This window comes from Bufo gargarizans, chromosome 6 (genome assembly GCF_014858855.1).
Source record: "Bufo gargarizans isolate SCDJY-AF-19 chromosome 6, ASM1485885v1, whole genome shotgun sequence".
Classification (NCBI taxonomy): domain Eukaryota; kingdom Metazoa; phylum Chordata; class Amphibia; order Anura; family Bufonidae; genus Bufo; species Bufo gargarizans.
This window is the reverse complement of record NC_058085.1, coordinates 288600798-288614414: the sequence shown is the minus strand read 5'-3', so window position 1 is coordinate 288614414 and position 13617 is coordinate 288600798. Positions and strand designations below refer to the sequence as shown.

Genomic DNA, 13617 nt, shown 5'->3' with positions numbered 1-13617 from the left:
AGAGTCAAACTGATCCGTCCTGACTTACTATGTAAGTCAATGGGGACGGATCCGTTTTCACTGACACAATATGGTGCAATTGAAAACGGATCCGTCCCCCATTGACTTTCAATGTAAGTCAGGACTGATCCGTTTTGACTTTTTTAAAGAATAATGCAAATGGTTGGGTTCCTTGTTAACATGTCACCTCTCCCTCTCTCTCTCCTTCCCTATGACGCTACTCAGTATTTGCACGGTGTGTTGGCCTAGTCGGACATCAATTACAAGGGAAGCGGTGATGGTCCAAGAAGAGATTAGGGGAGATTTATCAAAATTGGGTTAATTTCCTATAGCGACCAATCAGTGACCCTTTTTATTTTCAAATAGGAGTTGTGAAAAATGAAAGGTGGAATCTGGTTGCTATGGGCAACTAAGCCAGTTTTTCCTTTATGCTGGTTTTGATAAATCTGTAGCACAGGAAGTGGGGGCGCTAAGACTTGGAAAATGGGTGATTGTTCTCTTCCCATAGCGCTGAATGTATATTCATAGTGGTGTCCAGCAGGTGTTGAGGGCTGGGGCTCAGGAAGTTGGGATATTAACCCCATCTGGTCCAAGTAGTACTTTGTGCTTTCAGCAAAAAAATAAAATAAAATGGGTTGTGTGATACAAATTATCTCAAATTTTGCTGTTTACATGGTTTCAATTGGACGATCGTTCTTCATTGGCACTTTTCCATCTGCTTTTAAATTTCCTACAGTCGACTTGTAATTATTATAACTGTCTGAAAAATTTGATTTGTAGGGGCCTCACTGCTGGGACCCCAACTTTTCTTGAGGGAGAATGGATCCCAGTCATCAAGTTCTGTACATAAAAATAAATAAAGGGGGGGGGGGGGTATATTGGAGATCTATCAAACTGGTGTAAAGAAAAACTTGCTTAGTTAGCAACAGGGTGGATAAAAATCTATGATTTTTATTTAAATAAGATTTTTTTTTTTTATATAAAATGCTTTTTGAGGAAAATATATTACCAGCCAAAGGTTATTCCATCATTAAATAAAGATTATTTTTTTAATTATGTAGAATAAGCCTGTATATGTTAAATTTTTTGGGTAAATAAATTCCATTAATCCATTCACAATGGGAGGGAAGAAATGCAAATGAGCTCTTAACAAGCTTTGCCTCTAATGCCACCAGATGTAAGGCAGCTGTCCTATAAGTCAATGTTCAGCTCTTAAAATAAGCCTTGAGACATGACTTGGATATTAAATAAGCCAGCACCTCATCTGCAGACAACCGTTTCAGGCCTCCTACCCAGTTAAGCCAGTACTCTCTGCTCTGCACTGATGAGGGGCAATCACTCCGAAACAGCTGTCTGCAGATGAGGTGCTGGCTTATTTAATATCCAAGTCATGTCTCAAGGCTTATTTTAAGAGCTGAACATTGACTTCTAGGATAGCTGCCTTACATCTGGTGGCATCAGAGGCAAAGCTTGTTAAGAGCTCATTTGCAGTTCTTCCCTCCCAGAATTCCAGAGGAGCATGTATGGCCTAAAAGTCTTCTCACACTGATTAAGGTGCTCTCTCCCTAAGGAGAGTTAGTTTCCCCCTTTGTCCATGCACAATGTCATGCTCTTCCAGAGGTTTTTGTAAGATTATTGGGCAGTTTCTCTGCCTACAAGATATTATCACAGATGCTTGGTTTACTTTTGCAGTTCTCAAAACTGAATTTGACTCAGCAGAGATCACATGCCTCTTCTTCACAGCAAAAATGTTATAACATAAACAGAGTTGAGAAAAAGACCTTAATCCTAACTTCTACAAACATATGAATACAGAATCAACCTAATCAAACTAATATGAAAAGTCGTTATTCTAAAAATCTTCATCTACTTGCATATTATAAGTTATACCAGCAAGAATTAGTCTTTATGTAGAAAACTATGATTTAAATCAAGCCTTACTGACTAGTGATTTAAATCAGTTTGATTTAAATCAAATCCACCCTGGTTAGCAGCCAATCGGATTCCATCTTTCATTTTCCAAATGAGCTCTGAAAATTGAAAGGTGGAATCTGATTGGTTACTATGGGCAACCAGTTTTGATAGATCTTAGGGCTCATGCACAAAGCCACAAAACGGACAAGAATAGGACATGTTCTTTTATTTGCGGGGCCACGGGACGGACTTATGGATGAAGACCGCATACACATGTGCTGTCCGCGTCTTTTGTGGCCCCGTTGAGATGAATGGGTCCGCATCCATGCGGACCAAAACTTTGGACGCGTCTGAGCCCTTACCCAAAGACTTGGATGCCATCATTCTGAAGGTTGGTGAGGTCCTGGCTACCTGATCACTTCCGATTTTAACTTTTACAGGACTCTGTTGAAAGACTTTTGTGGGAAAACTGTGTTAATTAAAGGTGTTTTTTTGAGCCCCCAAATTACCCTTCAAGGACAAATGAGGCGACTTTCTAATTTACTTATTGTGCATTACTGTAAAGTTACCAATTCACTGAGGTTGGGCACTCGAATTTCAGGAGTTTTTGCGGTTCTGTGGACTGGCCATGCGGAGTCCCCTGGGGTTTGTATTACAGACCCATAGGCAGTGTGCTGCCATACCGTGTCAGCGTGGCACTGTGGGTAGAATTTATCATGAGGTTAATAGTTGAAATTTTTTTTTTTTTTTATTGTGTACTGTGCCAAAAATATCAAATGTCATACGTTTGTTAAATTTGGCGCATCTTCAATATTAAGAAATGCTCCTCCAGTTTTTTGTAGTGGAGTGAGTTTGCAAATTTTATTTTTTTCACAGTGGTAAATCTGAAGTGACGCTAATTAACATCTGACCACGTCCACTTTCCCAACCCCTTTTTCAAGACTTAAGTGAACGGTGTGAATATTTCTGGCAACTCCACGATAAACATGCATTCTTGAAATGAGGAATAAGCCCACATCTGACACTCTTGAGAGTTGCTTGTCTGCGTGGTAACAAAAGATCTGCCTTTTTTTTTTTTTTTTTTTTTTATAATAACCATGGAAAACTTTGGCAAAATGCTGTTCTTTTTGCCGCAATGGCTGAAAAACGACAGCACAGACTGCACTGCGCCCGCAGTGTGTGCTCGGAGTGTAAATTGGCAGCATAAGGGTACTTTCACACTAGCGTTATTCTTTTCCGGCATAGAGTTCCGTCAAAAGGGCTCTATATAACGGAAAATAACTGATCAGGCATTATCCCAATGCATTATGAATGGATAGAAATCAGTTTAGTTTGCATCAGTATGCGTTCTGTTCAGTCACTGTCAGGCGTTTTGGCCGGACAAAATGTCTGATCAGTCGCCGGAATGCCGGATCCGGCATTAATTCCCATTGACTTGCATTAGTGCCGGATCCGGCATTGCAAAACAACTGAAGGACGGATCCGTCCTTCTGGTCTGCGCATGTGCAGACCGGGAAAACTGTGACTCCACCACTCCACCACGCTCCCGACTCCACCACTGGGGAGAGGAAAGAAAGCCTCTGCTAGACACTTCTGACGGCATCTTATCCCCTGGGAGAATATGGGTAAATGCACACGATCACGATTTAAGTGCGGAGAATCCGCACTGAAATCCGCAGTTGTTTATAGGGAAACCTGTGTGCACAATCCGCATCAATTGTCAATTGGTGCAGATTTTACTCCCCCCCCCCCCTCCCCCCCCCCCCCCCTTTATTGAGGTATGCATGAAATCTGGCCAGGAAACCTAAAATAAATTTTAAAATCCACACAAAAAAAATCTGCATTGTGTACATAACAATTTAAATTTCTCATAGAACACAAAGTACATCGCCTACGGTTGGTGCAGATATTTTCCACGCGCAATCCTGATTGTGTGAGTTTAGCCTAAAAGGATTGGGGGAAAATATTAAAGGGGTTTTCTCAACACGGTACTTGATACTTACCTGCTCCCGGCGCGCGCCGTCCACTTCCTGGTTTCGGCAGGGGGCGGGCTCTATCCTCTTTGAAGTCTTCTCCCGGCCGGGCCGCGCGCTGTACTGATCATGAAGATGATAATACCCCTTTAATTTCACTTGATCCTTCTCGCCCTTCTTGTTCAGGTTCAGCCAACATTACACTAATGTATATGGCGGCCTTAATGATGCAGTGTAAATTGTAGTGGCTGCTGTCACCTATAAAGATTTGGATTATTTTATTTTTTAAACACCAAGGTAATGCAGTGAAGACTAGAATATTAAAATTGCTTCAAAAGTGAAGTCAGAAACGAACAGTTTCAAAAATTGTTTTCTATAGTCTTAGGAGAATACTGAAGCCTTATGGCTCTGTTCACACACTGTTAGAAGCCTACCACGTGTTCAACAGAAATCTGCAATGTATCCCACTGCATAGGCAAGAAACCCCGCGGATAACCCCCCCCCCCCTCCCCATTGTATGTTGCTCACAGGTTCCCGTTTACTTTATTCACTTATAGTTTGTAGAAATAATCAGTTGGCACGCGGTGGTGGTGCTCGTATCCTGGGTTGCAGGCCCATACATCCTAGAAGAAGTGGATCAGCACTCGCCCTTTGATTTATTTATTTTATGCACTTATATATTGCTGCTATATTCCTCAGCGCTTTACAGACATTATCATCACACTGTCCCCAATGGGGCTCACAATCTAAGGTCCCTATCAGTATGTCTTTGGAGTATGGGAGGAAACCGGAGTACCCAAAGGAAACCCACGTAAACAAGGGGAGAACATACAAACACACTTTATTTTATATATTTTTTGCTAATAAATCTTCACTTTCTTGTCATGAACAGAATACAGTCAAATGTGACGCGTTTCGGCTAAACATCGTTTTTCAAACGAGCAACCATTGCTGTTTAACCGCAACGCATCACATTTGTCTGTATTCTGTTCATGGCAAGAAAGTGAAGATTTATTAGCATCAAAGGGGGGGTTGCTGATCCACTTCTTCTACCTGTATACACTTCTAGTCCGCAAAGATAGTATATTCCGGGGCATATCTTCTATCAGAAGGGCGCTTGGTGTACACTGTGTCTGTGTGGGCCGACACATGATGTGAACAACGTTCTAACAAAGCATACAGCTCTATGTGTGAAGGTCTTACAAGCTTATCAGCTCCGCAAATATTTGAGCCTACTATGTCTGTGATAGGGCTGTTTGCTTAGGCGCAGTATTTCCCGTCAGATTGCAGTCTGAAGGGTATATACCGTATGTGACTAGTCGGTCCCTACACTTCCAATGGACACAGGTACACTTAGTGATTTTTAATATTTTAATTAATCTTCATAATTACACTTTAGTGTGTGTATGTATATACACTGTGTCACGCATGGGATACTGCGCAGCTGCAGTTTTTTTCCTACTGTTCTCTGTACAGACTTTGTAAAAGCCATTTCTCTTGTATCATGGCAGATACAGCATGCCGGCTTATTAGGGTAGGTTCATGCCTGCGTTAAATGGATCCGGCAGGCTGTTCTGGAGTTCACTGGATCTGGCCTAGCCGCATACTACAGTTCACCACCGGACCCTATTGACTATAATGGGGCCCTGCTGTTCACATGCAGTGTGTTGTTTTTTGTTTTTTTTGGTCTGTCCAGAAGAAAGCATTTCACCAAAAAGCAGCTGGATGCAATGGGGACCTGTGGTGAATGGCAGTATTTGGCTAGGCCAGATCTGGTGATCTCTGGCAGGCTCTTCTCAGCCGGTTCAGTTTAATGCAAGTGTAAACCTACCCTTACTACCGGTTGCCTGGCAAGCTTTCCGATTGTGTTGGTGACCTCCATTTGAGGTGTTTACATGGTCAGAAGTGGTCGTTTGACTGGAGCGTTGCTCACATACGCACGTGACCGCTCCATTCAGTATCTACGGTATTGACATAGATAACGGGGTACAGCGCTTGGCTGTCTCTGTGAGGGCTTGTTTTTTGCATGATGAATTGAAAGGTCTCATTGGCACCAATATGAGTGCAGAACATACAACTTCTTCATTTTGGCAGGGAGGATGACAAAAAGTGGAATTCTAGCGGTGGTTTTATTTTTTATGCTTTTATAGCGCAATCATTTGAAAGAAAAAAAAAAATTTTACTTTTCATATTTTTTATGTAATGAATCATTGCAATTAGAGTTTTTTTATATATATATGGCTTTTTTGCTGCCACCACATGGGTGATTAAAGACACTTGCTTTACTGAAGAAACCGTTTGGCGTGCTGTCCGATTTTTTTCCATTGTTCATTAGTGGGTAAGCTCCAATTACCGTACTCGGACTTTGCACCCATTTTTTTCATTAGTGGTGCTGCCGGTAGATTTTTACAATATATATATATATATATATATATATATATATATATATATATATATATATATATATATATATATATTTTTTTTTTTTCCCTTTTAATATACTTAAGCATTTTATTTAACAAATTTTTTTATTTTTTTTAAGATTATATATATATATATATATATATATATATATTTTTTTTTATTGTGGGGGGGAAAAAAGGTATCATCCGATGTTTGTGTAACCACATAAGAGAAAAAAAAATCTAACAGACGTTAATTGGACAGCAGGCAAACAGACTTGGGCTACTTTCACACTAGCGGTTTCGGCCGATCCGTCATGGATCTGCAAAAGCGCTTCCATTACAATAATACAACCGCATGCATCAGTCATGAACTGATCCGGTTGTATTATGTCTTCTATAGCCAAGACGAATCTGTTGAACTCTATTGAAAGTCAATGTGGGACGGATCCATTTTCTATTGTCAGGACGGATTCTTCTCGCTCTGCATCCCAGGACGGACAGCAAAACGCTGCGAGCAGCGTTTTGCTGTCCACCTCCAGAGCGTAATGGAGACTAAACAGAGGCAAACTGATGCATTCTGAGCGGAGCCTTTTCCATTCAAAATGCATTAGGGCAAAACTGGTCCGTTTTGGACAGCTTTTCAAAACGCTAGTGTGAAAGTAGCCTAAGGAGACATGAAACAGTTAGCCTTCTCCTGATTCGTTATAGACATCACCAAACCACCAAAATATTCTCTGTAAACAGAAATCTGTTACTTGATGGGGCAGGTTTTCATGACGAGAAGAAGGTTAAGCTGTTGTGGGCGTTTACAGTGGCTGTATAAAGTTTTGCGTACACAGTGACGGTCAGGCATTGTCTGCCAAGCATCCTTACAGTTAAGAGGCACATAGTGTGACAAGGGACCCGGTCATACATGTTAGGATAACGTTTCCAAAACTCAAAAACATCCACAGCACTGTAATAGTTTAAAGTGAAGCCTTCATTAGTTTTGGGGCCACTAATCACCTGCAGGTCTGTCAGACCGTATGCCAACTGATGGCATTTGAAGACTGAACAGTCAAATGCATTGAAATGCCGGATCCGTCTTTCCAGTGTCATCTGGAAAAACGTATCCAGCATTTTTTTTTTTTCACGGATGTATCCGGCACTAATACATTCCTATGGAAAAAAAATCTGGCATTCCGGCAAGTGTTCTGGATTTTTGGCCGGAGATAAAACCGTAGCATGCTGCGGTATTATCTCCATCCTGATCAGTCAAAAAGACTGAACTTAAGACATCATGAACAGATTGCTCTCCATTTAGAATGCATGGGGATAAAACTGATCAGTTCTTTTCCGGTATTGAGCCCCTAAGACGGACCTCTATGCCGGAAAAGAAAAACGCAAGTGCAAAAGTACCTTTTAGCCTTATGTAGTAAAAGAACCCGTCTATTACCGGAGAGGAGCCGGCAGCTCCAGACACATTTAATCCGAGGACAGTACACCTCAATTCGTTGCACATGCGCAGTGAAGCAAGTTGTGTGGTCCTTGGGTTAAATTAACTATTTACTTATGGCCCTTGGCAAGGATCACCTACTGAAAGATTCTTACCTGTTCTGCCATCTTCTAGTGCCCAGGCTTGTGTACTTAAGGCCAGGTAAGGACACTGTCAAGTACGCTGCTGCAGCCAATGACTGTCTTCAGCAGTAACGTCCTCCGAATTAACTTACATTTTTTTTAAAGTATCAAAAATTAACGTAATTTTTTTATACTTTAGGGTGCAATCACTTTATATAATACATTTCTATACTTGTGTTCTTCTGTATCGCAGCGTATCCAGCCTATCAGCTTAATGCATATGCCTCTTAGGTGTACTGAAATGGCAGACCGGGGTGCTGCAGTTCGGACCCAGCTATGATAACCCATCAGCATGCTGTGATCAATGTCTTGGGTGCCGACGTCTGAGATAACCATGTACAAGAGCTCGGCTATCTCCAGCAGCCCCATAGAGTTGAATGAAGCAGCAGCACACATCTGCCACTTTATTCCAACAGGGAAACAAAGGGCCCCTTTCCTAGTGATCTGCAGGGGCCCCAGCAGTCAGAATCCCACTGATCAGATACTTTATCCCCTATCCTGAGTATAGAGGATAAGTTTGTTATAATGGCACATCCCCCATAAATTCATCACGTGGACGTTGGTCATTAATTGGATCACTTCGGTTTTATTGAGCATCTGGTTTTGTAAGTGGAATCTATCAACTTCTGCAGATACTTCTAGATGACTTCTGTCCTTCATGAAATGCTTTATAGATGTGTTACGACATCCTACAGGACTCGGGGATCGTTCACACAACGTTTTTTTGGCACTGTTTTTCACGTGTTTTACTGAACAGATAACGCATCAAAAAACGCCTCTAAAAAGATTCCCATTCTTTTTAGGTAGAACTTGAAAAAAGCAGTATGCTCTTAGGCGAAATCTGCGCTAACTCTCCCATTTGAAATGAATAGGAAGCTCAAAAAAACGTACAGGAAATCAGAGCGGATTCCACACTGATTTTTATTTCAGCGTGTTTTCTAAATCCGCAGAGTCAACCTTAGGTCCCCTTTCACTGCATTTTGAAGTGTCCTTTGGAGGTTCTCCCATGGTAATAAATAAGGTTGGAGACCACAGGGCGGCCCATGTGCCTGAGTCTTACTAGGCATTACATCACCTTACTGTGCCTCATTTTACACAGGGTAATGTTCCAGTCCAGACATGCCTTACGTGGATCGTCAGAATCGCATTTGTGGCTTCCTGGACATCGAGGAACACGAGAACAGCGGCAAGTTTCTTAGGAGATATTTCATCTTGGACACCAGCCAGAATGGTCTGCTATGGTACATGGACAATCCACAGGTGAGCGGCGCATTGACACTGTTGTATTACACGTGGCACTCCTGTAGGGCCGGCTGTCTGGCCCTACTTCAGTTCTAATGTGGTCAGGCTGTAACCGGGGGCCGACATGTCGTACTCATTACTCAGTAGATAAATATTTTTCTGCACTCAAACCTATGAAGATTGTGGTTTTCTGTGAATGATTTCCTGTTTTCTGAAGCTTTTTATATGCCTTTTCTGTATAATGTATTCCTTTATTTCTACAGAACCTCCCTGCAGGTTCCCCTTCTGTAGGGTGTCTTAAGCTCACCTACATTTCAAAGGTAAGAATTTCCTTTTTTTTTTTTTTTTTTTTTCCCTTCAAGAAAAGTTAGAGTACGGCCACACGGTCAGGTTTTCTGATGCAGTTTTGGAAGCCAATACCAGGAGTGCATTAAAAAATGAGAGGTCATATCTGCCTTTTATACGTTCTCTCCTTTTACAATCCACTCCTGATTTTGACTTCTGAAACTGCATCAGTAAACCTGACCGTGTGGCCGTGCCCTTATACTGCTGATCCCTTTATCTTGTGGTAGTCTCATCCAATCCTCTTTATACATAGGTGAGCGATGCCACGAAACTTCGACCAAAGGCTGAGTTTTGCTTTGGTAAGTCTTAATTTACATCATCCTACATTGTGAGTAGGGAGGCATTGATTACAAGATCATTAAAAGGGCTTATGTGACCGGAGGAACCCTGATGTTAGCGCACGGAAAAGGATTTGGAGCAGACCTCTGCCGCCCTCCTTTACTGAAAAGCTCAGATCTTCTATTCAAAATGACTCTAGTATACAGTGTGCCGAAACCAAAGACACTTAAACGCTGCTAGATATACCAGATGATTGTCGGGAAGGAAGCAGTCCTTCCTGGTAATCGCCTGCTTGTCAGTGAAGGGGACTGCTGCTATTACATGCACCAATCTCCTCCACAGTATGGGGAGGAGCGATCACTAATGCCATCACTCGTCCCCATACAAAATGATTATTTGCCGTCAGCAGACCATGATTAGACATCGCGATCTGCTGCCGGCAAACGATTATTTAGGTGACCGCACAAACGATCATATTACCCGATGAACAAGTGTTTTGCTCGTTCATCAGAAATTGGCGGCACCTTTACACCAGCAGTTATTCACTAACGAGTGTTCCTATGCACGCTTGTTAGTAATTATTTGGCCAATGCTCGGCCAGAGCAAAGGGACCTTAAGGGTTCTTTCACACTTGCGGCAGGACGGATTCGACAGGCTGTTCACCATGTCAGATCCGTCCTGCGGCTATTTCGCCGTGCCGCCGCTCCGTCCCCTTTGACTATAATGGGGACAGGGGGCGGAGCTCCAGCGCAGCACGGCGGTGCACGGCGAAAGCCGCCGGACTAAAAAGTTGGACATGCAGTACTTTTTAGTCCGGCGGCTTTCGCCGTGCTGCGCCGGAGCTCTGCCACCGTCCCAGAGACGGATCGGCGGCACGTCGAAATAGCCGCAGGACTGATCCGACATGGTGAACAGCCTGTCGGATCCGTCCTGCCGCAAGTGTGAAAGTACCCTTAGGCATAAGTATACATGCTGATAAGCCCTCTGGTGTATAGACATTATATAGGTGCCCTAACATCAGGTGCTATTTGGGGGGATTCGCTAGTGTCAGATTGTCAATAGCAACTAGAGATGACTACTTTTATTTTCTGGCTGTGAGAAAATGAAGGCTGTCCTTTGGGTGCTGTGGGCATTAATGACCTTTTGCCTTAGAATGCCATTTATGCAGTTTGTTGTCTTTAAAGGGAACCTGTGGGGGGTTCAGCCAGCACAACCCTATGCAGGTGCACATTGCTATGGCGAAATACAGATACAAACGCAAAAACACAAATGCAATAGCACTCTGCAACCAGCACTCTGCCCTGCCTCTATGCTGGATGTTGAATGAGGCATTGGTGTACATTTTGGCTAAAGGGAACCTGTTACCAGGATTTTGTGTATAGAGCTGAGGACATGGGCTGCTAGATGGCCGCTAGCACATCCGCAATACCCAGTCCCCATAGCTCTCTGATTGTGTAAAAATAAATAAATAAAGATTTGATACATATGCAAATTAACCTGAGAGAAGTCCTGTATGTGAGATGAGTTAGGGACAGGACTGGTCTCAGGTTAAATTGCATATGTATCAAATCTTTGTTTTTTTACACAATAAAAGCACACAGAGCTATGGGGACTGGGTATTGCGGATGTGCTAGCGGCCATCTAGCAACCCATGTCCTCAGCTCTATACACAAAATCCCGGTGACAGGTTCCCTTTAAAGGACATCTGTCAGCAGATTTGTACCTATGACACTGGCTGACCTGTTACATGTGTGATTGGCAGCTGAAGGCATCTGTGTTGGTCCCATGTTCATATTTGCCTGCATTGCTGAGAAACATTATGTTTTAATATATGGAAATTAGCCTCTAGGAGCAACGGGCTCAGCTCTCTCTGCAACTGCTGTATCTTCTCCACTTTGATTGGCAGGTCCAGGCAGGCATGATATTGTTTACAATGCCTGGCCCTGTCAATCAAACACAGATTCCTTCAGCTGCCAAGCGCACATGTCAGCCAGTTTCATAGGTACAAAACTGGTGACAGATGCCCTTTTAATTCCCAGGTTAACAAAGCGGGACTCAGGTCATTGAGGTTCTGGGGTACAGAGTTACAAGCCTCTACACGGCGACTCAGCTGATCCCATAGGTTTTCAGTGGGATTCAGGTCTGGAGAAAGTGCAGGCCACTCTATTTGAGGTCCCCCAGTCTCCAGCAGCCGTTCCCTAATGATGTGACCTTGATGATCTGGCGCATTGTCCTCCATGAAGATAAAGTTAGGCCTGTGTTGTTCATGCAGAGGCACAATGACTGGATTAATGACATTATTCAAGTAGTATGGGCTTGTCACTGTACCACTGACAAAGTGTGGGACAGTTCTGTATTGACTAGACACACCTGCCCACACTGTAACACCACCTCCACCACCAAAGGCTCGTCTGGTGACAACAGTGGCTGATGCATAGTGATCACCTTGATGTCTCCAACATTATTGGTGGCCATCCTTTCTGCTTAGCGTGAATCGACTCTCATCAGTGATCAGCATTGAGGTCCACTGGTCCATTGTCCAGCGTAGATGCTCCCTGGCCCATGCAACACACAGCCTGTGATCAGGGACCCTTGCAGGTCAACTAGCACACAGACCACGATGATGTAAATGGTTTTTAATGGTCTGACATGACACTTTGGTGCCTCTCACCTCCCTTAAATGTGCCTCGAGTTATGTGGTATTCATCATCTGGTTCTGCAAGGCAGTCATCAGTCTGGGATGTGGCCAAAGGACATCCACTTCTATGCCTTTCTGTGACTCTTCCAGTCTCTCTGTATCTCTGATACAACCTGCTGATGACACTCTGACACTCTAAGCTCAGTGGCCACTTCTGCCTGAGAACATCCTGCTTGAAGCCTCTCAATGGCGAGGTACTGTTGATCAATTGTTAGGTGTCATCTTCGTCTCATGATGTCAAAATGTGAACAGCATGATGAGGAGGACTGTTTAAATACCAATTCTAATTGAACCTAGAAGTTTATTGGGCGATTCGTGGATCAAACAGCAAGTTGTGGAAAACATACTGAAACTTTTAACACTAGAACATGTGCGTTGAAAGGTTTAATGAAGGTCACATTAAGTTCACCTGTAAAGGTTAGGCTCCATTCACACGTCAGTATAATGGGTCCGCATCCGTTCTGCAAATTGTGGAACAGGTGCGGACCCATTCATTCTCTATGGGGATGGAATGGATGCAGAGAGCCCCCGATCTTCCGTTCTGCGGCTCCGGAAAAAAATAGAACATGTCCTATTCTTGTCCGCAATTGCAGACAAGAATAGGCAGTTCTATGGGCGTGTTGGCCGGGTGTAGTGCGGATCCGCAATACACTACGGATGTCTGAATGGACCCTTAGAGTGTAATTTAGGTTCATCGTAATATTTCACCCACAAGCCAAATATTTTTGTGAGTGGTGTATGTGGCCACTTTCAGTGATTTTATTTGTTCTTTTTGAGAATAAGGCCTCCTGCACACGAACGTGTGCTGCCCGTTGCCGTATTGCGGACCACATTCGCGGATCCGCAATACATGGGCACCGTTCCGTGTCTATTCCACATCACGGATGCGGACACATTCACTTCAATGGGTCCAGAGATGGGGAACGGAGCCCTACTGAAGCACTACGGAGTGCTTCCGTGGGGTTTTGTCCCGTACTTCCGTTCCGCAAAAAGATAGAACGTGTCCTATCTTTTTGAGGAACGGCCGGATCGCGGACCCATTAAAGTGAATGGGTGCGCGATCCGCTGTGGCTGCCCCAGGGTAGGTGTTCGTGCATTCGTGTGCAGGAGGCCTAACTGGGGTTAAAAATGTGTTGTTGTTGTT

General features: G+C 43.4%; 1 protein-coding gene across 3 annotated transcripts in view; it reads left to right on the top strand.

Annotated features, from left to right (window-relative positions):
• PLEKHA1 (pleckstrin homology domain containing A1) overlaps positions 1-13617 on the top strand; it is a 63495-nt gene that overhangs the window by 26118 nt on the left and 23760 nt on the right. For all 3 annotated transcript variants that reach the window (XM_044296500.1, XM_044296501.1, XM_044296499.1), the window contains exons 2-4: positions 9009-9169; positions 9415-9471; positions 9750-9795. In XM_044296500.1, the coding sequence (XP_044152435.1) occupies positions 9029-9169; positions 9415-9471; positions 9750-9795 (244 nt within the window). In that variant the 5' untranslated portion in view covers positions 9009-9028. The remainder of the gene's footprint in view (positions 1-9008; positions 9170-9414; positions 9472-9749; positions 9796-13617) is intronic.